The sequence below is a fragment of the Euphorbia lathyris genome, chromosome 3 (assembly GCF_963576675.1).
Source record: "Euphorbia lathyris chromosome 3, ddEupLath1.1, whole genome shotgun sequence".
Taxonomy (NCBI): Eukaryota; Viridiplantae; Streptophyta; class Magnoliopsida; order Malpighiales; family Euphorbiaceae; genus Euphorbia; species Euphorbia lathyris.
The window spans coordinates 44,830,010-44,855,085 of record NC_088912.1 but is presented as its reverse complement, the minus strand read 5'-3'; the positions used below and the strand labels follow the sequence as shown (position 1 = coordinate 44,855,085).

The following is a 25,076-nucleotide window of genomic DNA, read 5'->3' as shown; positions in this document are numbered from 1 at the left end:
AAATGTTCATTTGCAAATGTTGATAGGAGAATTTGAGACGATGGGGATGAAGGAGATGAAGGTCATTATTGATTACTCATCTCGAGTAAAATATGTCGTGAATCAAATGCGACAATATGGTGATAAAATTGAAAAGTCCAGAATTATTGAGAAAATTTTACGATCACTACTACCAAAATTTGATTATGTACACATCAGCACAATGATTGTGGATGAAGTTATAGGGTCATTACCAGAACGTGAAGAACGATTCGAGAAGCGTAGAGAAGAATCAACAGAACAGGTCTTGGCAACAAAGACTTTGTTTAAAGAAAATAAAAGCAGTCGAGACAGAAGCTAATCTAGAAAAGGACTTGGTAGAGGTCGAGGAGGAAATAGAAAAAGGATGTGGAAGAAACCAAGGAAGAGGTGACAATAGCTACAACAACAACAAAAGAGCATCCATCTAGAAGAGGCAGAGGCCAAGGACGTGGGCATGGACGCAGAAGAGGAAACTAAAGGCCAAATGAAGGACATGATAAGTCCAACATCCAATGTTATAATTGCTCGAAATATAGTCATTATGCATAATGTTGGAGTCCTCCCAAGGAGATAGAAGAGACAACCAACAATATTTAGGATGAGGAAGTAATAGGCACAGTGTTACTTACCTATGAAGGAGAAGAAAGTCATGAAAATAACATATGGTACATTGACAATGCAGCAAATACCATAAGTGTGGTGACAAAAAGATGTTCGTGGAGCTCGATGAATCTATTAATGGTAATGTTATATTTGAAGATTCCTCCAAGGTTCCCATCATAGGTAGAGGAACAATTCTCGTTCGATTGAAAAATGGCACGCACTAGTTTATTGATAATTTTTATTACGTTTCTAACATGAAAAGTAATATTTTGAGTTTCGGACCATTGCTTGAGAAAAATTACGAAGTTCATATAAAAGACTAAACACTACTTCTATTGAACAAGAAAAAAGAGTTGATTGTATGAGTACCCATATCAAAGAACAATATGTTCACAATTAACATCGAGACGGGCGTGGCCAAATGTTTGAAAGCACGGTGAAGAGTTTCCTTTAACTTTAACATCTACGGTATGAACATCTCAACTTTGGCAGACTCAAAATGTTGGGTCAAAAGAAGATAGTAAATGGCAAGTGACACGATAAGCACCTGTTTGTAGTTGTTTGTTAGAATCATATAACTTCATCACCATGTTAAATACTTTTCCATAAGCATACCAAGCCAAGTGACTCGATACATAGTGATGGAGATTTAGTTGACCATATGACTATGCTTCACTTGGTGACTATGCTTCATACATGCAAGCTTCATAGAAATACAAATACACGACCATTGTTTATCACATACTCATGTCTAACTATTGTATACAAACGAATTCATTACATGGCAATTCCTATACACATACTGTTTGTAGTTGTTTGTTAGAATCATATAACTTCATCACCATGTTAAATACTTTTCCATAAGCATACCAAGCCAAGTGACACGATACATAGTAATAGAGATTTAGTTGACCATATGACTATGCTTCACACATGCAAGCTTTATAGCAATACACATACACAACCATTGTTTATCACATACTCATGTCTGACTATTGTATACAAACGAATTCAGTACATGGAAATTCCTATACACAACCCATATGTTGTAGGCATTAACATTATTTCACTAAATGAACATTCATAGTATAAGACTATGCCAATCACAATACTCAACTAAACCACAACATGCTCCAAACAGTTCTAGTTTCCTAAATAGAACATCAACCATAAACTCGAATCTCTTTTACTATATATGTACATGCCACTTGGATTATACATTCCATGAAAAGTGAGCACGGTGATGAAATGTATGGTTCTAACACCACAAGCTTAGTCATAAACTTGTGGTGTTAAAACCATATAACTTCATCACCATGTTGAATGCTTTTCCATAAACATACCAAGCCAAGTGACACGATACATAATGATGCAGATTTAAATGACCATATGACTATGCTTCACTGTACTCAAGTGACACAAAACATGCTATATATATATATATATATATATATATATATATTCAAGTGATACAGATAGCAACAGTTGACTATATCACCATACTTCACTGATTAAGTTATATACAAGTAGCACTAAGCATGTTCATACACATACTCAGAGTCAGTTCTATAGCTCCCTAAACAGAACATCAACCATAAGCTTCATAGCAATACACATAAACAATACCATGTTGAATACTTTTCCATACACTACAAGAAAAACAGTAATTACCAACCAAAATTTTGGTTGCTAAATTGGTTTCTAACACGTTTTTCCAACTGGATATGTATTTTTAGCAACCAAAATGAATCGGTTGGTAATTACTAGGTTGCTAAATATTTGAAACCAAATCTGGCTTTATGGTAGCAATATTTGCAACCAACAAATTGGTTGTTAAGTTGGTGGCAAACTTACAAACCATTTTTTGCAACCATTGTTTGGTTTCAAAATCCAATATTAAATTTGTGTATCGAACGTTGTTAGAAACTAGTGTTATGGTTGCAAATAATTTGGTTGCAAAATTGTCTTACGGTTTTTGACCATATTTCAACGGAATATTGAATGCTTGCTTCATCACATTTTGCTATCAGATTAGAGACGAAAGTCTCATAGGTAAATTTCTGGCAGCTTCTTTCATATGTACATTTTTTTCCATAAATAAACAAAATATATTTATAAGTAATAATTAAAGTTATACATATAATAAACTAAATTTATAACTAATAATAAGTGTTAAGGTCTCGTAATAATAAACTAGTCAAGTCGTACACATTACTGACATATAATGTAATCACCAAAATGAGTATATACATAGCTCGATACACCTCCAATATCAAATTAGGATGGAGATTATGGATTCTATATCAACCTTTCAAAAAACTACCAAAAACAAATATTCCAAGACCTATATGAATCTAATTGTACCTCTCGAAGTCGTAAGTCAATCAAGAGTGGTTTGGATTTTCCTTGAAGGACCAATTTGTGTCTACATCTATCATTCTTCCTCAAGCTCGTTAATTTCATCGGCATTAACACCCAAATGCAAGCCTTGAAGATATTGATCCATCCATTGTTGTCGTTCATCAGCCCATTGTCGACGTTCATCTACTCACTCTAGATGCTCTATAAAATGAGTACACTCTTGAAACCATCAACCTCTCGTGTAGACTGAAGATGAGTTTGTCTATTAGTATGAGATAGATGCAATGTTAATGTTAGGACTTGAAGATGGAGCAGCTATTATATTTCTAGGAAGCGACATACGCTCCGATAATAATGAAAAGCAGTTAATCCTAGTCCAGAAATCCATCATCCCTATTAACCCCTTCACAAGGCACATATAATGCTTCTATTTGAGTAATGGTTGCCTCAAGTTCACTGGGTGCTGTTCATCTTGATCTTCTTGTTGTTGTTCAATACTGTTCTCATGCTCTGCCTACATTTAAAATCAAACAAAAAATTAAAACTATGCATCGATATTTTACTTAATGAACACAGACATTTTTATATGTTCTTAATGTGTGTGTGTGTATATGAAAATTGATGAAGCTTATGTGCGTGCATCACCATAACTTATGTTGGCATACATTTGTTTAACAGTTCTGAAACACACCAGGTCCAAGTTCAACTTCTTTTTTCAACATCAGCTTCTGATTTTACACTTAAAATGCCAAGCCAAAGATTCCACACATCTATTTGACAGTTATCAAACATATCAGGTCCAACTTAAACGGAAGTTAATAGAAAAAAACATATGCATATGTATGGGTTTTATTAATGTAAACTGCATTGCAATTTGGAGGGTGACAAACAAGAGAAAGTAGGGTTCATATAACTTGTAAAGTATTGGATGTGATGACATGTAATTTCAAGTTTTCAACTCCACTTTTATCTTTTAGCAAATAATAACAAGGATGCTAAACTTAGTATTTTATATATTGATCAACAACAAATTGCCAATACCTGCATAGCCAATATAGTCCACCAGCTCTAAACTGCCCATTAAAGTGGTCCATTGAATTTATTCATGTTCTTTTGCATTGGCCACGTTGCACAATACATGTCATATTCATACAAAATTCTATGAGCTACTAATGTGTTATACAACTTCTAATTCCAAATCCAAGATTTAAGGTGAAACTCAGAAAATATGCCATATTAAGATGGATGAATTATGTAAAATCCAAACATCTAATAACTAGTGATTTAATAGAATAAATTGACAATCTGGAAAATAGGATAATCAAGTATTTTTTATGCAAAGACCAAAATGCTAATGGATATATAAAGAAACAAAAGCTTATACATGAACCTGCATGATTACAATGATTGAGTTGAAAAATTAAATTCACCATAATGTCATGTAGCAACAAAAAAAATTCACCATAATGTCATGTTTTTTACTTATTGAGGGATTGAATTATCAGAAAACATAATGATCCAATTAGAAAGTTCTCATGTCAACTAGCATAAGAGATATTTCAAGCCATATCATAAAGCTACAAGTACCATTTTTGTTATTTGCAATGAACACTAAAACCAATAACAAAGCAATGGAAGAAATTCAAAAGAACTTTATGGACAATTGGGCTAAGTGAATCTAAAATCTTTCAATTCAAATACCTTATGGGATAAATTGTCCATTTTCAGTTGTAGACAAGACCAACAAAGGAAATGAAGGAACTGGAGAGAAAAATTCACATTAGGATGTTGCTGCATGACAGACCATTTTGAAAAATCTCACCATTAACCAAAAGACTCCACATATTCGCCAACAAATAAAAAACCCCACCATTGACCAATTGCAATTCAGAAGTCACCACCCTTGGTGAAAACCCCCAACTTTTTGCAACCTAAAACATAATAAACTACCTTTATAAGACAAACCAGAATGGAAACAGGTGCTAACTTAGAACCATAATGCATAATTTTTCTATAAAATTAAGATGAAAAATGAATGGAGATTTTGAGCTAAACAGAGGAATATAAACAAGCTCAAGCAGAGTTAAAGTTCGAATTTTATAACTTCAATTTTTCTACTGGATTTCTGAACGTTAATTTAAGACAGATGTATAAATAAAAAAGATAAAGATAACCCACCTTATACCAGTTACGAGTTCAGTTGAGGTGATCGGTGGAGAACTGAGGCGATTCACCATCGGTGAGAGATGGAGAACTGGGGAAGAGGGTTACATGGTCCGCGGGAGATGGAAACCTGAGGCGAAGAGTTACAGCCGTCGGCAAGAGATGGAGGACTGAGACAAAAAGGGTATGGCGATCGACGAGAGATGCAGGATTGAAGAAGACCGTGGAGGCGAAAATGGAAAACTGAGGAAGCAGGAAAATACAAAGTGGATGGAGGAGGAAATGAGATCAGAAAAACTAAAAAAACCCTAAAACATTAGTTTACTCTTTTATATATCAAATTATAAAATAATATTTTTTTTAAATAAGTGGTACTGGGTACACAAAGTAAGACATTATACTCATTTGGGTCCCTTAACTAAAGCTTCAAAATCAACAAGGACCCTAAACTATCAAAATCATCAATTAGGTTCATGAACTAAGCAAAAATCATTGATTGAGTCCCTATCCTATCCTAAAATCGGAAACTGTGACTATTTGATATAGACTGTAATAATATATATATTGATTCAAAATGAGTTTGAGAAAGAATGTATGAAATTGTTCAAGGGTTAATACATATATTTGCCATTGTATTTGTCCGTTTTGGCACATATACCCCTACATCAAATAAACACACAAATATATCCTTATATTTTTCAAATAACACCAAAAATGCCCTAATCTAACAGATTAAACTTATTTGATATAACAACATTAGTCTAGTCATCACATTACCGACCTAACACCAATTAACACATTACACATCATTAGTCTTCTATATAAAAAAATCAAAGAATTTATCTAAATATTTATTATTATTCTTTTGTATAGAGTCAAACAATACACAACTAGAAAATACCTGTTTACTGACGGAATTGTCTGACGGAATTGATTCCGTCAACATGTCTGACAGTATTTTCTGACGGAAAAGATTCTGTCAACCCATTTGACGGAATATTCTGACGGAATTGGCTTTCCATCAAAATATTTGGGCGGGAAGATTCCCGCCACTTTACTGACGGAGTTGGGTGATGGATTTATTTCCGTCAGATACATTCTGAAAGAATTTATTGACGGAATTCCGTCAAAATTTTGAACCATTAATATCTTAGAAAATTAGTGTATTTTCACATTTTTAAACAGAAAATCATAAATATTTTTTTTGTAAGAAAAAATCATAAATATTTCTTTTTATTTCAATTATCAATAAATTTACAAAAATAATATATGTAGTTATATATATTTCTTTATATTTAATATCTTGGCTTAATACTTCAAAGTCTATCGGATTAGAGAGGCCATGAATTCGAATCACATAGATGAAAATTTATGTCAAAATTTTATTTTCAATCAAATAATATTAAATATATAAAAAATGAAACTCAAAGAAAATAATAAAAAATAGCATTTTTTTTGCTATAACTTTAATTCAATAAAAATAAATACTAATTATTAATGAATGGAGTTTTTTCCTTTTTGTAATTTTATTAGTTTAGTAGTAAATGTGTACACAAAAAAATATAGCATAATAAAATTGTAGTTTAATAGTAAGTGTGTACTGAAAAAATATAGTAAATATTTTGATTTAAAAAATATTAAAAAAAGTTGAACATTTTTTAATGTAATAAAAATAAATAATAAATTATTAAAAGTAAATGTGTACATAAAAAATATAGCATAATAAAATTGGATAGTTTAATAGTAAGTGTGTACAGAAAAAATATAGTAAATATTTTGATTTAAAAAAAATATTAAGAAAAGTTAACATTTTTTAATGTAATAAAATAAATAATAAATTATTAATGAATGGAGTTTTTTTGTTTTTGTAATTTTATTAGTTTAGTAGTAAATGTGTACACAACAAATATATCATACTAAAATCGGATAGTTTAATAGCAAGTGTGTACAGAAAAATATAGTAAATATTTTGATTTAAAAAAATATTTAAAAAAGTTAACATTTTTTGTTGTAGAAAAAAATGGAAAAAATACAAATTTGGTTTGTGGGTGGTAACGTTCGAACACTTGAACTCAAGGAAAAGCAAACAACTGATTAACCACTTGCACAAAAGCTATTACTATCATCTATTTGTATTTTTTTCTAATCGTAGCGGTCCATTTGATTAACAATGCCATGGAATTGAAACCCTAAATAAACCATATATATACTAATTTTTCTTTTCTTGGGTCATTTACGCCGCTTCTTTTTCATCAGAGAAGAAAAGATGTATCCTCTCTCAACCCCTAAGTTTCTCTTCTTCTTCTTCTTCTTCTTCCCTTCAGTTTTTTTGTCTATGTTACTCCTTTTTATCCGTCTTCCGAACTGCTAGTCGGCCTCAACAGTGTCATTTCCTCTCCATTTCTAGTGGGTTCATCTCGAAATCCGTCCCCGTGGAATCAGTTTCTCCAATTGTCTGTGGTCAGTACTTCAATGAGGTAAGTCGTAGTTTGTAGTTGCTAATTAATAGTTGTTGTGCTTTAATAATGGCAATACTTTCTTGGGTTCTCAGATGGTGAGTTGATGAGGTTCGATTCCAAGCCTTCTCTAGATTATTGAGGTAAACAACACGATTTTGTACTGTTAGATTACATGATAGTATATTTACTGTCTCTATTGCATTTTTTTTATATTGAAATTAAAGAATCCAAGTTTATTTCTTTGGAGCATTTTTCACTATTGAATTTTTTGGATTGCCTTTATTATTGTTGTTTTAGTTTATCATCTTGCATTCTGAAGTGGTTATGTCTGTTGAGGATGATATGCCATGAGATAGGAGTTGAGGATCAAATGTAAAACTGATTTTCTGGAAATTGGTCTGCTATTAGTTTGAGATATTAAGAGATAACTAGCTTATTAAATTTGTTCACTATGAAGTATTTGTTGTCTGCCTAACTTAATTGAGAAGGTAGAATATGCTTGCTGTTGATAAAATTCGTTTCCTATGCTTCTATTTTTTAGTGTGATAAAAACAAAAAATTATAATTGGTTATTCATTCCATATACTTTTGTTTTGGTAAGTTGAATACTAATTTTTAAGGTCTATGTAGATTTGTGATCATAGCCTTCGATATCTTGTGGCTTTTGGCTTTTTTTCATCGTGTAATCGGAATATGGAACCATGCAGTTGGCTTAGTCAAAGTGGTTGAAAGCTATTTAATCTCTAGTAGAATATTAAGATGCTACAAACCTTTGATGTTTCCAAGCTTTAAGTACCTTGCCATTTTTTGTAGGAAGCAATGATGCTCATCAACTTATGTTTTGCAACTTTTGTAGTGGCTTGAAGCTATTGGTGTGAAACATCTATGCCCCCATGATTCATAAGGTCATTATACTTAAGTCTGCTGAGGAATGTTCTTTCATTAGCTCATATAGTTCTATTATTTTTATTAATATTACACACTGATGTCTTTAACTCTTAACGATTGTGAGTGGTGTTCTTTTTTCTTCTAGGAATTCTGAAGAAATCCAAGAAATTTATTGTAAAGACCTTGAAACATGACGTATCATATATTTGAGGTAGTATCTTATATCATTATGATATTGCTATTTATCTTTCAGTTTAGTGGTCATGAACAGATTTTACTCTTATAGGATGTTGTCTGTTTGGCAATGTATAATGACATTGGCAGATTGATTTCACTAAATGCTTTTTCTAGGTGAGATAAAAAAAATCTTAAACCAACTAGATTTTGTGATAAAAGAAACCTTTTAATTTACTAGGGGATAACAGAAATTATATGCAATAAATTCTATTCCATTCTAATCTTTAGTATATGTAAAGCTTTATTTCGTATTCTTTTTCATTAACATGAGCTATTCTTATTGAATGAATTTGATACGAATAGTTGGGGTTGTAGTTAGCTAGAGCATTGGATGGACTTAACGATTCAAACTAGTTGGGAAAATTACAATCGATAGTTGTGCTTAAGCATCTAAATGTGATGGCCAAAGCTGGAGATTGAGGGTGAAGTGGGGCTAATTGGAGTGGGCATTGGCTAGTCTGATTGTATAATTATACAAGTATTAGCAAGTTTCAGTTGCCAGAACAGGCTCAAGTCTTCTCCTCCTACAATTTGTCAATCTATACCTATGATTTATATTTAAAAAAAAAATTAATAAGAAATAGGTACAGTGGTGGTCTGTGGTACCCATTGTGTGATTTGTTTAACAGTCTACAAACTAGTTTGGGATTTTTTTATTATCCCAAACTGTGTTGAATCAAACTTCCTTACCATGTTTTTGCCACAGAGACTTCTTCAACCTACCGAACTTAGAGAATTCATTATTATTTAATAGTACATTTTGTTGTTCATTTTGCAATTTGGTTCATGTTCATATTTATATATCTAATTGTGTTATCTTTAACAGGTATATATTCTACATTTATGAAGGACTAAGGGCCATCCATATCAACATATTTTGGTAGTTCATTAGGTTACTTCTGTATGGTGTATTTTTTGTACATGATCTAAACCTTAAGATTACTATATATTTAGTTCATTAGGTTACTTCTGTAATTATGGATGTATTTTTGAATTTATAATTATTAATATATACAAGTTCCCTTTATATTAATTATATTTTTGTGTATTTATATTTATAAATTCTAAAACTAAATTTACTGCAATAAAATGTAGCTACTAATGGATCCTAAACCAAGAATTTTATATTTTCAGATTTTATTTTAACTATTGACGGATACTCCGTCACAATATCTTCTTCCTGACGGAAAATATATTATGACGGAATATATTTTCGTCAACATGTCCGTCAAACGCGTTGACGGTTAGTAATGTCAGCCAAAAGGTCAGAATGTATTGACGGAAAATCCGCCAATAAACTGACAGACCATTCCGTCAGAAGACCGTCAAGACAAATCTTTGACGTGAACTTTATCCACGGATTTCATCCCGTCAAAGTTCCGTCAGTAAACCAAATTATTGACGGAAATTAGCTATTTACTGACGGAATTTTCCGTTAGTAAACATGTATTTTCTAGTTATAAGAACAACGAAAACAAAAACACCACCAGCAAAATCAATATCAAAATTAAAAAAACAAACAAAAATAAGAACAATCCTCATTCCTCACCAACTCCAGGTGTAAAATCTGTGATTACCCAGATCTAGAAAGAGAAAGAGAGAAAGAAAGTTCACTTCGGGATAGAATCAACAGCAGCCTGTCGGTCGATTTCAATACCCATTGAATGGAAACACGTTTTCTGAATTGTTCTCTGGGATAGAATCAATAGCAGCCTGGATGGAACGGAACTCGCCGGAGCCACCAATGTCAACGATGATAACACGGTGACCGACGGGACTAAGAATGGTGCTTGGTGGAGTTGAGATGAGTTGACCTGTAAATAGAGGAAGGAACTAAGAATGGTGCTGCATACAATATGAAAAACAAAGTCAAAATGAAATTGAAATAATTGAAAGAAGCCATTAATAAAATAGCAAAATAGAGGAAATAGAATGTGTTGGATCATTGGAGTGAAGAGTGCATAGAAAGAAGAGAAGAAGATATATGAATTTATAATCTCATTTTATATATCAGGAAATTATTATTTTAATTTGCAATCCAAACGAAGAGAAAGAAGAATGAGTGAGGGATTTAACTAGGAATTGAAAAAAAAGACTAGATTTAAGCAAGAATGGTTGAGGGATTTAATTAGGGATTTAAAATGATTGCCATGGATGAAGGTTTCTAAGCAAAATGGAGTTGGTGGAGGAGGGGTATAGTAGTCATTCACAGAGATGTGTAAAGGTGCTACAAACGGTATTATGCCAAATAAGCATTCTGTTTAGATTAGGGTATATGTGTTGCTTTTTGAAAAATTTTAGAGTATATATATGCGTTTATTTGATATAGGGGCATATCTGCTTAAATACAAAAATACAGGGGCAAATATGTATATTAGCCCAATTGTTCAACCGAATGATTTTCGATGAGACCTCAATTGAAGATTTTTGTTTAGAATGGGGACTCAATTGATGATTTTTAGCTAGTTCAGGGATCTAAATGATGATTTTAATAGTTTAGGGTCCTAATTGACTTTCAAACCATAGTTTAGGACTCCAAATAGGTGTTATGTCATGCAGTAAATACTAAGTAATTTAAAAATATTATTAAGTGTTAGTACAATATTATTCAACTCAAATATATCAAATTATTTTTTTTTGAAAAAAAATCAAAATATAATTACATTATTAAATATAAACAATATAATTGCAAACAAAAATATATATATTGTGACGGGTCTGGTTGCAATGTTTACAACCAAAAGAACTTTGAAACCATAGTTTTTGTCTCAAATGTATTTAAGAAATCTGCTTCTCATCTTTGCAACCATACGGGTTGCAATATTGCAACCGATTTTAATCTGGTTTCAAATATTGGTTGGTAATTATTGTTTTTCTTATAGTGATAAGCATACCAAGCCAAGTGACACGATACATAGTGATGGAGATTTCGATGGCCATATGACTATGTTCATAAACATACTCATAGTCAGTGCTAGCTTCCTAAACAGAACATCAACCATAAACTTCATAGCAATACACATACACAACCATTGTTTATCACATACTCATATCTGACTATTGTATGTACAAACGAATTCAGTTCATGGCAATTCCTATACACAACCCTTTATCACATACAGTGGCGTAGACAAGGGGGGGGCTGGCCCATTCGGCCACCAAAATATATTTGAACCCCTATTTTAATAAAAAATTCCAAGGCTTTATGTTCATTGTTTGGCCCCCCCGGTTTTTTAATAATTAGGTGAATTAATTGGCCCAGAATGGGTCTAAATTTAGGCCCATCCTGGGCCAAATTTTTTTGGCCTGTGAAGGACCAAAACGGCGTCGTTTTGGTCCTTCACAGGCCAAAAAAAATTGATGCGGCCCTACAACAATTCATTAATATTAATTTGACCTGTCTTCACTTTGTCTTCTCCTTCTCTTCTTCTCTGTTGCCGCCCGCCTCTCTACTCCTTTTCTTAATTATTTTTTGATTCAAAAGCACTCTACATCCACTCAAGACAAAAGGAAAAGCATTAAGGTTAGTTTTTTGTTGGTCTCTTTCTCTTTATTATATATTGGGTATATTTATTTGTCTTGATTAGCTTTTATGTTAAATTATTTCTTATTTTGTTTTTTTGACCTAAAATTTAAATTAAGTAAATTATTATTTTTATTTATTTATAGTTTAAGTTAATTGATTGTTTGATTATGTATTATGGTTTTTATTGTTGGTAGTTATATTTAATTGAAATTTTGATGGTTAAAATTGTGATTGGGGTATTGACAATTTGGGGATTTCATAAATCCCCAATTTATCAATAACCCAATCAAAATTTTAGTCATCAAAATTCTAATTTGTTACACTATACGCTCGCGGCTTGTTATTAATTAGAGGGATTGTTATAAATTGGGGATTATTATAAATTGGGGTTTGATTAAACATAATTTTTGTACATGCTAGGAATCTTAAATATGAAGAAATATTTTTCTACATTAGTACCCAATAAAAATCCGATTGAGTCATCCTCTTCCCATGTTAGTTTGAGGCCTATTGAGCAAGAAAGTGGTAAAAGGGCCCGTATTGAAGTTGAAGTTACCAACGATGATATAATTGGTGATCCGGGATTGCGTAAACCAATTAATACTTACCATACTGACATCAGAGATACAGTAAGGAGGCGGTATGTGGCTAAAGGCCATTGTCAACCATTTGAGCATAATTTTCCATCAACTCTCATTAGTGGACATAATAGGAAATTTCAAAGTAAATGGTTTGAAAAATATATGTGGCTAGAATATAGTGTATCTAAGGATGCTGCATATTGTTTATGTTGCTATTTGTTTGCCGGTGGTAATAAGTATGGGGATACTGCCTTTACACAGACGGGTTATACTAATTGGAAGAAAGCTCTGGAAAATTTTATTGGTCATGAAGGAGGCCAGACTAGTACACACGGTTATGCTAAACAAAAGTGGTTGCAATATCAAAATCAGAGGGAGAATGTCGATTATGTGTTGTCATCAAAATGTTCGGCAATAGAGGCTGATTATCGTATTCGATTAACAGCAGTTGCACGTGCCATTCGACATCTTTTGGAGGAAGGTTTGCCTTTTCGAGGACACGATGAGTCTGCAAACTCAATACGTCGGGGTCATTTTCTTGAACTTCTCAAATATACTAGTGACCTTAGTGAAGAGGTAAGGAATGTAATTGATTTAAATGCTCCAAGAAATAATCAATTGACTTCTTCAACAATTCAAAAGGAAATTATAGAAGCTTGTGCAACTGAGACGAGAAAAGTTATTCTCAATGAGATTGGGGATAAATTCTTTTCTCTTTTGGTTGATGAAGCTCGAGATTGTTCAGTGAAGGAGCAAATGGCTGTGGTTTTGAGATATATGAATAATTTTGGAGAGGTGATCGAACGATTTATTGGGATAGTACATGTTAGTGAAACTACGACAGAGTGTTTAAAAAAAGCTATTGATGCTTTCTTTGCGACTAATGGATTATCACTATCGAGACTAAGAAGTCAAGGTTATGATGGGGCTTCTAATATGCGTGGTGAGCTTAATGGCCTAAAAACACTCATCTTAAATGAAAACAAGCATGCATTTTATGTTCATTGTTTTGCTCACCAACTTCAATTAGTTGTTGTGGCTGCTGCAGCACAAAGCGGATCAGTGAGTACATGTTTTGATTACATTCCTATGATTGTTAATATTGTTGGAGCTTCATGTAAAAGGAAGGATTCTCTTCTGAAACTACATCATGAGAAGGTAGTAAACAAGATACAGAATCATGAAATTTCTACAGGAAAGGGTAAGAATCAAGAAATCAATTTAGCTCGACCAGGAGATACACGTTGGGGTTCCCATTATAAAACATTAGTCCGTCTGTTTGACATGTGGGATTCAATAGAAGAAGTGCTTAGAAATATACATGTGGATGGCTATGATGGGAAAAATCGAGGGAGTGCTGGGAATGTGCTTGCAAAAATGGTGACATTTGAATTTGTGTTTGTTACAAAACAGATGTTGAATATTTTAGGAATGACAAATGAATTATCACAAATCCTACAAGTAAAAGATCAAAATTTAGGAAATGCTATCCGTATGATTGAGGTGGTGAAAATTAACTTGAAAGAATTTAGGGAAGATGGTTGGGATAATTTGTTGAAAGAAGTCACTGATTTTTGTACTGCACGAGAAATACACGTCCCTACTATGGAGGATGTCATTCAATGTCGTGCTAGACGTCTTATTGATGGAGCACAAAAGACGTATGACCACCATTTTCGTGTGGAAACTTTTTTGAGGGTATGATTTCTCTTCATTCTATATAAATTATAATGAAATAATATAAATGACATTATGACATATTTAATCATTTCATGAACTATTTTATTCTAGGTAATTGATGATATTTCTGGAGCATTAGACAGACGTTTCACTGAGGTAAGTTCAGAGCTATTTAGGTGCATAACATGTCTTGATCCTTCTGATTCTTTTGCTACTTTTGATCATGAAAGACTGCTTTATTTTGCTGGGTTGTATTCGGAAGATTTTTCCTCCTTTGAGTTGATTGAGCTTGGCCATCAGCTTAAAAACTACATTACTGATGTAAGATTGAATGAAGCATTCTATGGTCTTCGTGATATTGGCGAGCTTGCAAAACAGATGGTGAAAAATAAATATCACACCATTTATCGTTTGGTGTATCGACTTATCGAGTTAGCATTGGTCTTACCTGTTGCAACAGCTACAGTTGAAAGATATTTTTCAGCAATGAACATTATCAAGACTGATTTGCGCAACCGAATGGGAGATGATTTGCTTGGAGATTGCTTGATGTGTTACATTGAGAAAAAAAATTTCATGAATGTTGATCATGAGCTAATTTTGCAAAATTTTCATGTCTGACTAAGGCATAAAACCACATCATACATGCAACCAACATAACAATATATATACTTAACAAGTTAAAGAAATCTTCTCATATGTTATAGGCATAAAACCATCTCTTCCATCAGCCGTTCCATATACTTCAACACTCTTACGTACTATCCCTGCAAATAAAAAGAGCAATATTTACCTATGTCGGCATCACGAAGTATATATTGTCTTAGGTTAAAAAAGATGAAGATTAGAGGTCTAACCTTTTCAACGATATAATAGATATCTTTTTCAGCTGCTGAAATCAACATACACAAGAGTAAATCGCATGAGGAAAAGGAATAGTAAGAAACAATGAAACTCTAATACATCCAAGAACGAAGTAAATATGGCTTACCATTACCTTGTTTCGATCCAGTGAGAAAGCAACCGGCCGGAGATAGCCAAAGAGAGGGGTGGGAGAGATGAAGACGAGTTGCGCGAAACCTAGTTAGGGTGGTTTATATATGAGCTGAAATTTCAGTCAAACAGATTGAGTGCGATAAGTTTTCGTTGGCCGCGTAAGTGAAAATTTCATTGCCGTTTTTTTTGTTTTTCGCAAACAATGACAGTTATTTATAACTACTGTCATATAATGATTAAGTAAATTTTGACTTAAACACGCGCTTTTTATAGATGACAGACTTGTGTCATCGGAATGTCACATTTGAATTGAGCTGATTTAAACTTACGCTTTCAGATGACAGAATTTTAATATACTGTCACGAAAAATAATCAGACGACACCAAAACAAATCTGTGTCATGTCATGTGAAAAGGAAAATGGTATAGTGTTGAGGCCAAAATTCAAGTTCTCTCCACCATCAACTCAACTGCTACCACATCTGACCAAGCTAGCTCCCACTTCCAACATTATACCAATAGAGCAATGACTTTTTCATGAAATTAGTCATACCTTTTAATGAGCAAGATGAAGTAAAGGTCCTTGAATAACTTAATTGTTCATATATAGATAATTTCAATCTTGTCTGAAAAAGATTCATGCCTTGAAAGCAGGAGGCTTTCTAATCTTAGTAGCTTGCTAAAAGCCATAAACAATTTGAATTAACTTCGGTTCAGAACCCTTCAATCCCCCAAAATTAATCCCAAATGGAACCCCTTTATACTCATATCCTGCTGGCACATTTATTCCTGGAAATCCCCCAATTGCAAGTACTGGACTAATTCCTGCACCACTTGGCACTAATGCATCTAATTTATTTTCCCGCATCACTTTCTCAAATCCATCCTTAGTCAGTTTTGCTAAATTTGCCCTTGCTGCTCTCTCTATTTTTCCAATTCCGTTCGTCGCTTCAGCCGCAATAAAGAGATCTTGCCCCGAATTCCTCGACCTTTTCCTGCATTTCCATTGAAAGTTAACATTATTGGATACAAACATTACTATAAAGCAGAAGTCTTGTTTAATTAAATGTAAATTACTAGACTCACCAAATCTGCAAACTTTTGATTGAATGCTATAACATCAGCCAATGATCGCACTCGAGAAAGTTACTAGATTTTTCAGCTACGGATTTAGGAGGCGTTTGGTTCACAAGGGGTAAGGGAAAAGAAATCAAGAAATGGAAACTAAAGGAAAGGAAAAGAATAAGCATTAATTCCCCTATGTGTTTGGATATGTTTAGGAAAGGGAATAGGGTGAAGGGAATCCAATTCCCTACATGGCTTGGGGTAATGGCTTAAGTTAAAGTGGGGTAAACCCATAATCTAAAATGGATAAAAGGAATGGTTTTTTTTTAAACAAACAAGAACAAAGGGAATGAAACCCTCCCATTCCCATTCCTAAAGACCCCCAACCAAACGCCTCCTTATGGATATCTTGAACTCAGCTAATAATGCTGCCACTTCGCCGCTTGCATCTGGATTTAAAATAGTGTTGATGTTGGCAATTTTCAAGTTGTCTACAATGTATGCTCCTTCTCGTCTACATTTACATAATGTAATATAATAAGCTTCCATCATTAATATTTACGTAATGTAATATAATAAGATTTCATCATTAATAATGTTGTATGCTCCTTATGGATATCTTTTGTACCATATCATGATATGAACAAGTTATGTAGGGAATTTGATTTATTACCTTAGCGTCTGAAGATGATTCCCAAACGCTTGACTTTCAGCTTTGCTGCTATAACTCAAGAATGGCTTCCTGACTACACCAAGTCTTTTCCCTCTGAGCCCATAGGACTTGGGAAATTGCTGGTAGCCACCATAAGGAATGTACTGCGATGCTCCTCTGGTTGCACCATCATTGTAATCTGTACCTACTATGGCACCAATAACTTAAACGGCGTCTGATACTGTCCGGCACATAGGCCTGTTTTCAATTTATTTATAGCCAATGGAACATTACTTTTACTAGAATCTCTCAAATTCTTTTGTCTAATTAGTGGTTTTGGAATGAATTTTTTATATAAACCCACCCAACAGTGTCCTGCCTTGGAGAAATTGGAACCACTCCAGCCGGGCTGGTGAGACCAATGGTTGGTTTAATATCAACTACTGAATTAGCATTTGATGGACGTAAGATGGAGCCATCCGTCTCCGTTCCTAACGATACTGCTACGAGATTGGCTGCTACTGATATTGCAGAGCCACTGCTTGAACCACAAGGATCAGCAGATAGCACATAAGGATTCTGCAGGGACATTTAGCAAACAACATAATATATGAAGGAAACTAAAGGCCTACGTTCATCCATCTATTTCTCGATGCTAATTAAACACTTTTATTCTACTGTTTAGAGTGAAAAACAAAAAAGAAGCAACAAAAAGCAGAATGAACAGACACTAATATTTCTATTTGATAAATGGCAACATTATAAAGTTAAACTGTAACTAATTTGTTTATTGGTATAATAGTTAAAGTAACCACTTCAAGGTCATTAAATTCTGATTACACTTTAGGGTTGAGGAAATAGTTTCATCCAAATCTAAAATTGAGAGTTATAGTTAAAAATTGGAAAGAAACATAAAAATTATACTTATAGAGTAAATAAGCAAGAAGAGAACCAGCATAATATCTTAATTTGTATGAAATGAATATTCTCATTAGACAAAATTGTATAATCCAGTAACAACATATATTTACATTGGATTGGCAATGATTGCCACACGTATTTATCTACTCAAATTTGAAATAATATCATCGAAAGTATGTTGGCTGCAGGGAATTGTAAGGCCGCCCATAGGATGAATGAAACCAAACTCTTGTTCAGACAAATGAAGTAAATCTTGAAAGGAAGATTCATTCAAGTATGAAACTGGTATCAAACATCTCTTCTTTTGCTCCTCTCCAACATAAACTGCTATGAATCCTTTTGGCGTAGACTGTCGAAATATCTGCTTAGCAAGAACACCAGGCAAGCGAATACCCATATTGTATATTTGGTCAAAGAAGAGAAGGAAAATGGAAATTTTCTTAGAGAGTGAGTTATCTTTGTTTACTGAAATGAAATAGGCAGAGAATATGTGAATACTAAGTTGAGTAGGATGTAATCGATTAGTAGGTATATATAGATGAATATTGTTTGCAGGATCAGATGGTTAGTGGCTAAAACTCATTTGCTTGGGGTCACGGCTCATAAGGGTATAACATGGTTCTGTTTGTCACCTACTCAGCCAGGCCACAGGCAGAGGGCCTACTACTGTTGGAATTTGAAATGGATGGATGAGTAAGATTAAGTTACAACTGTTTCATTTTGAAAACAAATAATCTTTAAGTTATGCTAAATAAACTGCCCTACAACACTCACATGCTTTGCCTTCCTTTTAATTAGAATTTGTTTGTACACTTATTATATTATTTCTGCTGTATTTAGCCTTGGCTTGCCCCACAACTTAACACATAAAAAATACATTTGTATCATGTCTGTTCAATTAAAATGAGACTTTCAACTAATAATATTATTAAAAAGAAAGTCTAATAAATGTTAGATATATATTCAGCTACAGATGAATGGTACTATATTACTCGTTGAATTGAATGGACGCGAAAGAGATGTGAAACTCATATCTGTACTTTCCTTACATGAGCTGGAAAGACTATTACTTAACATTTATGATATCTTAATTTTTTTAGCATTCCAAAATATAATTCACATGATTCATACCCTACTATATCAATTCCCAACATAATTTTAGACTACTTTATCCTTTAGCTTTTGCGGAGTAAGATTAATATTCACAGATAAGAAGAAACCATGAGAATGATTTTTCTACCAGAAGAAATCAAGCACAACTAAATTACACTACATTAACACAAGTTATGGGAAATGAAGAAGAATCTAGAAGACACAATTCAACAGAAATATATAGTCAAATGAATAGCCCAAGCTATGATGTCGCTCTGACTGGAGAAGGGTGTCCCGTGTACTACGCGTCCCCGCTAAGCGAGGGTCCAGAGAGAGGTGGTACCACAAGGGTGTATTGGGATAAGCCTTCCCCTACCAATTTTTTGGCAAGAGGCTGCTCCAGAGAAGAAATAAATAAATCTCCAAAAGACTCTACTACAAACAAATCGAACCATGCTTATTTAACTGGAGGAGGCTTGCACGAGAATTTCATTTCTTCTAATTTACTGATCAATTCTGATTAGTTCTGGTTAGTTCATGGTTAACAGGTAACAACTACATCTTATGGAGTCGAGCAATGCTAAAGAATAATCTGCTTATTTTTGAAAGATGATTTAATGCCTACAATAGGTTCACCAGAATATGAGAAATGGAAATACACAGGCAGTTTAGTGTTTTCATGGCTATTAAGATCTGGTTGAATCATTCCTTTATGCTTCATCCGCTAGAGAACTTTGGCTAGAGATAGAACATCGATTCCGAGAAAGTAATGGACCATTACTATATCATCTTAAGAGATCTATTAGAACATTCCCTCAAGGAAGCCAAACACTAGGTCAATATTTCACAAAACTCAAGAAGATATGGGATGAGATTGAGTTTCTGCATCCTACACCATATTGGACATGTGATGCATCTAAGATCTGTAATTGTCAGTTAGCACAAAAAGTGAAACAGTACAGAGAAGCGGAGAAACTAATGCAATTTATACTTGGATTAAATTCATATCATGGATGGAATATAAGTACCAACAAAAAAAGCTTGTTGATTAATAATTTGCCAATAATATATCTTTTGCAAGCATCAATTAGAACGATAAAAAATGTAAGAAATTATGACTTAAAAAATAATGAATGGAATGGTATAAATTAAAGGAAGTTGATCAAAATTTTGTATTTAGTCAATTCTCAAACTGCATAACTGTCTTTGTACATCTAACTTTTCTTTTCTGAAACTATATATGTACAAAAGTTTTAAAAAAATTGAAATGATCTTCAAGGTTGAACACAGTTAAGAAAGATGTCTTCTCTGAAAGGAAGTGTAAGAGCACCCATTGGATGATCAAATCCAAAGTGTTCTTCAGCTTTCTTTAACAATTTTTGGAAGGAAGGCTGATTCAAGACAGAAATTGGTAATACAAATCTCTTCATTTCGCTCTCTCCAACATATATAGCGAAGAAGCCTTTCGGAACTGAAGGTGCCGCTTTGTTAGCTACCATATTTGATCTTGAAAGAACGCGCATAACACCACCAAAAAGAATAGCCATTCTTGTTTACCCCACGAAAATACTAGTAGAGGAGTATTTTTAGTTTCAAGACTTGTTGATTTGGTTATGGACTTGTACATGAGCTGTAACACCCTGATCCATTGGGCCTCACGGCTTTAAAACGCGTCTGCATGTATTGGATTCACATCTTACTAATAAGCCCCAATCACTCCCTCTCCATTTCCGATGTGGGATTCAGTTCATTCCTGCCCCCATCGCCATCCCTTAGGGCCGCTCCTTGCTCAGGCCTTCTTACCCCGGCGCCACCCACTCCGGACCGGGTCGTTACAGGCCCACCAGCTTCCGCCTGGTTCGTCCCCGAACCACACATCATGCGTGGAGAGTCGGCTCTGATACCAATTGTAACACCCTGGTCCAATACCATGTAGATATTGTCCGCTCTGGTCCAATTCCAACACATTGAGCCTCACGGCTTTAAAACGCGTCTGCATGTATTGGATTCACATCTTACTAATAAGCCCCAATCACTCCCTCTCCATTTCCGATGTGGGATTCAGTTCATTCCTGCCCCCATCGCCATCCCTTAGTGCCGCTCCTTGCTCAGGCCTTCTTACCCCGGCGCCACCCACTCCGGACCGGGTCGTTACATGAGCTAATGTTATATATATATATAATAGTAAGATCTGGGATTAATGTGTGAATGAGTGGTCAAGAGGCCTTCAAATGGGGTGTACCTAGAGACATAAGTAGCTGAAGGATCACATGGCTTTGTCTTCCAACTTATCGTCAATAAATTGGTAATGAATCATTCTGTATATATTTTGTTGGAACACCAAACTTGAATTTTATTTCCCTTGTTTAAAAGTAGGTCTTAGTATTGCACCGAATATGACTAGAGATAACAAAGCATTTATTGCATTATTAGGACATAAATTTACAAGGGTGACTCAGGTATGGACCACCCTGCAAAGAAAAACCCAGACAATGTTTTGTCAAGTGCATGTGAAAGAAGTAGGAATTGCTTTCCCCAATTATATATGTGGTAATCAAAGATGAATCGATTGGCTAATATTTGAAAAAATTTATATATGATTTCTATATTTCTACAGTAATTATATAATATAAGATTAGTGTTGTCTGATCAGTACAGAATTGTACTAGTAAGGTTATTGTACACAATTGAGCTTGGCTCTTGACTTGCATGCCAAATTATTATCACCAAGGCATATAATCAACAATAGGAGCAAACATCTTATATGCACAAGCAGTGGCGGATCAAGGAATAGACGTCTGGAGGGCTGATTTTAGTCCGATTATTGGGAATAATTTTTCGAAGTCCAGTATGTTGGGGTGGAAATTTTTTTTAAAACTTTTAGCACACTTAAACTTTATGGTTTTGGTATGTTAGTTAAAAATTGTAACCTTTTCAAACTTTTTTTTTATTTTTAGCTATAATTTTTTTTTATAATTTTCATAAAATTTAATTTAGAAATTAAGTTAAATTGAATCTCAAAATAAGAAATTGATTTGTTTTATAGAAAAGAGATAATAAATTCTTAAAAAAAAAGATACAATGAAATAACTTCATATAAAAACAAAAAATGAGTTTGGTGTGGTTTGAACCCATGACATCTCACCTTAAAACAATGCTCTTAACCAACTCAACTATTTTAAACTTTTGAAATAATATTACATAGGTTAAATATATACTAATATTTGGGGGGCTACATGGGACAAAAATAACGACACTCAAGGACGGAGCCGATGGCCGTGGGGCTTCGGCCCCCACGGGCTCTGGGCTGGATCCGCCCTTGTGCACAAGACATATAATATATATCATTGGCTTTGTCTACAGAAAACTTTATCCTAGACCCTTCTTTGGGTCAGATATAATAATAAAAACTATTTTTAGACCTTAACAATCATATTAAGCTTTTAGTTGAATTGTTTCATGACAGTTTGAACATGAGACTGAGACATCAAAGACCAAGCTTCAAGAGTCTGATCATCACTTGGATGAGGTAGCTTCCATCCAATAACTAAGGCAGTTAATAGAACTCTATTACAAACCTTCAAACTTCCATGAAATTTGGTAATATGAAAAATTGCAATTTTATTAATCAATAATCTGTTTCCTTGCAAAGATTACATGCCTTTAAATAGGGGAATAAAAGACTTAATCCTAACTAGAAATGGAAAAGGAAAAAATAGGAAAAAGGAAAGAAAAACCCTAAACCCCTAAAAGTCTTACTTCTTTTCTTCTCTCGAATATTCTTGTATATATTGTATAATTATTAATTATTCAAGCATACAATTACTTTTTCTTCTTCTTTTCTATTAATAAACATAGGGTTTTTCTTCTTTTTGCTCTCTGTTTAATAGTTAGTTATGTTGAAAAAATTAACTATTAAGAATTATTGTGAAGTTCTAATTATGAAGAACTATTTTTATAATTTGTATTCTGGAAGGATTGTTTTTGTAATTTAATAATTAAAAAAAAATGAAAAGTCAAAATTATTAATTAGGGTGGCACCGAATTCGGCGTCACCCTCGTTAACAGCATTCAATTATTGGCTTTATTTGAGAGAGTTGAGTGATTGTTTGAGGGTAGTTTAAATTATTTTGGGGAGAGACAAAATAGTAATGATAATTAATTCGGGTATTTTTGGGAAACACCTGAGTGTACTATTTTTGTTTTATCTCATTGTAACTCTAGAAAGTTTCTAGAGAACACACTCTTGTACACCTCCACCTCACAAATTCAATAAAATTGCCTTCAAGCTTTAAACTATCATTTTTCTTAGTACTATATTGTTTGTGCTTTGAGATTTATTGCTTCCGCTAAATTGTCGCAATCAAGAAAAATTCTCAAACAACTGGTATCAGAGCTTCAACGATCTTAAGGGATCAATGAGTTTTGGAGAATGACAGCCCACCAATCATTCTCGGTTTTTCCTTTTTTTTTTTTTTTTTTTTTTGTAGTTCTACCATCATAAATTGGATTACGATTGATTAATTTCGTGTGTTAGTTAGGGTTGAAGAAGCTTCATCCAAAACAAAAAAAAAAAAAAATGAGAGTTTGTTATAATAGTTAAGAATGGGAAAGAAACATAAAACTAGTTATAGCGTAAATAAGCAAGAAGAGCTAGAAACAGCATTTTGCAGTTTGTATGTAATGAATATTCTCATTAGTCAAAATTGTAGAATCGTGTAACAACATATATTTACAATGGTGAATTGGCAATGATTGTCACATTTAAATTTTATCTACTCAGGTTGGAAATAATATCATTGAAAGTATGTTGGCTGCAGGGAATTGTAAGGCCTCCCATAGGATGAATGAAACCAAACTCTTGTTCAGACAAATGAAGTAAATCTTGAAAGGAAGGTTCATTCAAGTATGAAACTGGTACCAAACATCTCTTCTTTTGCTCCTCTCCAACATAAACTGCTATGAATCCTTTTGGTACAGACTGGCGAAAGATCTGCTTAGCAAGAACACCGGGCAAGCGAATACCCATATTGTCTATTTCCTCAAAGGAGATAAGAAAAATGGAAATTTTCTGAGAGAGTTTTCTTTGTTTACTGAAATGAAATAGGTAGAGAATATTTGAATGCTGAGTTGAGTAAGATGTAATTGATTAGTAGGTATATATAGATGAATTATGTGTGCAAAATCAGATGGTTAGAGGCTAAAAATTATATGGTGGTGGTCAAAGCTGATAAGGGTGTATAACATGGTTTTGTTTGTCACCTACTCAGCCAGGCCACAGGCCGATGGCCTACTACTGTTAGAATTTGAAATGGATGATTGATTAAATACTTAATAATAGTCTTTAGGTTATGCTAATTAAACTGGCCTACAACTCACATGCTTTGCCCAACTCACATGCTTTGCCTTCCTTTGAATTAGAATTTGTACACTTACATTATTTCTGCTGCATTTAGTCTTGGCTTGCCCCACAACTCAACAGATAAAAATGCATTTCTATCATGTAAAACGAGAATTCAGCTACTAATATTATTAGAAAGAAAGTCTAATAAAAGTGATGTGAAACTCATACCTGTACTTGCCTTACATGAGCTGGAAAGAAAAGTACGTGACATTTCTTATATCCAATTCACATGATTCATACCCTACTCAATCCCATCATTGCCCAGCTTATTTTTTTCCTACTTTATCCTTTAGCTTTTGCAGAGTTAGGTTAGCATTCACAGATAAGAACCATGAGAAGGATTCTTCTACCAGATGAAATCATACAAAACTAAATTATGATACAGAAACAAAATCTATGGAAAAACCTATGCCTTCTTAATAACAGCA

The 25,076-nt window shown here is 33.6% G+C and overlaps 3 protein-coding genes, 2 long non-coding RNA genes and 1 pseudogene across 5 annotated transcripts; 2 read left to right on the top strand and 4 right to left on the bottom strand.

The window, feature by feature from the left end:
* Window positions 1–2,813: 2,813 nt before the first annotated feature.
* On the bottom strand, window positions 2,814–5,457 carry LOC136221784 (uncharacterized). Its single transcript, XR_010685306.1, has 2 exons — window positions 5,164–5,457; window positions 2,814–3,499 (listed from the first exon to the last, which is right to left on the bottom strand). It is a non-coding gene; the product is annotated as an uncharacterized lncRNA (long non-coding RNA).
* Window positions 5,458–7,367: 1,910 nt separating this feature from the next.
* On the top strand, window positions 7,368–9,768 carry LOC136221862 (uncharacterized). The gene is made up of 5 exons (XR_010685348.1): window positions 7,368–7,625; window positions 7,700–7,747; window positions 8,421–8,512; window positions 8,641–8,706; window positions 9,559–9,768. It is a non-coding gene; the product is annotated as an uncharacterized lncRNA (long non-coding RNA).
* A 2,388-nt stretch (window positions 9,769–12,156) lies between these two features.
* On the top strand, window positions 12,157–19,063 carry LOC136222376 (uncharacterized; the record flags this gene model as incomplete). Its single annotated transcript, XM_066010083.1, has 4 exons — window positions 12,157–12,255; window positions 13,101–14,537; window positions 14,631–14,675; window positions 18,341–19,063. Coding segments are annotated over 4 exons (1,608 nt in total), but the record flags the coding sequence as incomplete, so codon positions are not given.
* LOC136221917 (probable amidase At4g34880) lies at window positions 16,152–18,275 on the bottom strand (annotated as a pseudogene).
* A 1,455-nt stretch (window positions 19,064–20,518) lies between the features above and the next one.
* On the bottom strand, window positions 20,519–21,457 carry LOC136222653 (auxin-responsive protein SAUR20-like). Its single transcript, XM_066010387.1, has one exon. The coding sequence runs from the start codon at window positions 20,789–20,791 to the stop codon at window positions 20,519–20,521; it is 273 nt and encodes a 90-aa protein (XP_065866459.1). The 5' UTR covers window positions 20,792–21,457.
* A 2,422-nt stretch (window positions 21,458–23,879) lies between these two features.
* Window positions 23,880–24,575, bottom strand: LOC136222282 (auxin-responsive protein SAUR24-like). The gene has a single exon (XM_066009865.1). The coding sequence runs from the start codon at window positions 24,271–24,273 to the stop codon at window positions 24,016–24,018; it is 258 nt and encodes an 85-aa protein (XP_065865937.1). The 5' UTR covers window positions 24,274–24,575; the 3' UTR covers window positions 23,880–24,015.
* Window positions 24,576–25,076: the final 501 nt, after the last annotated feature.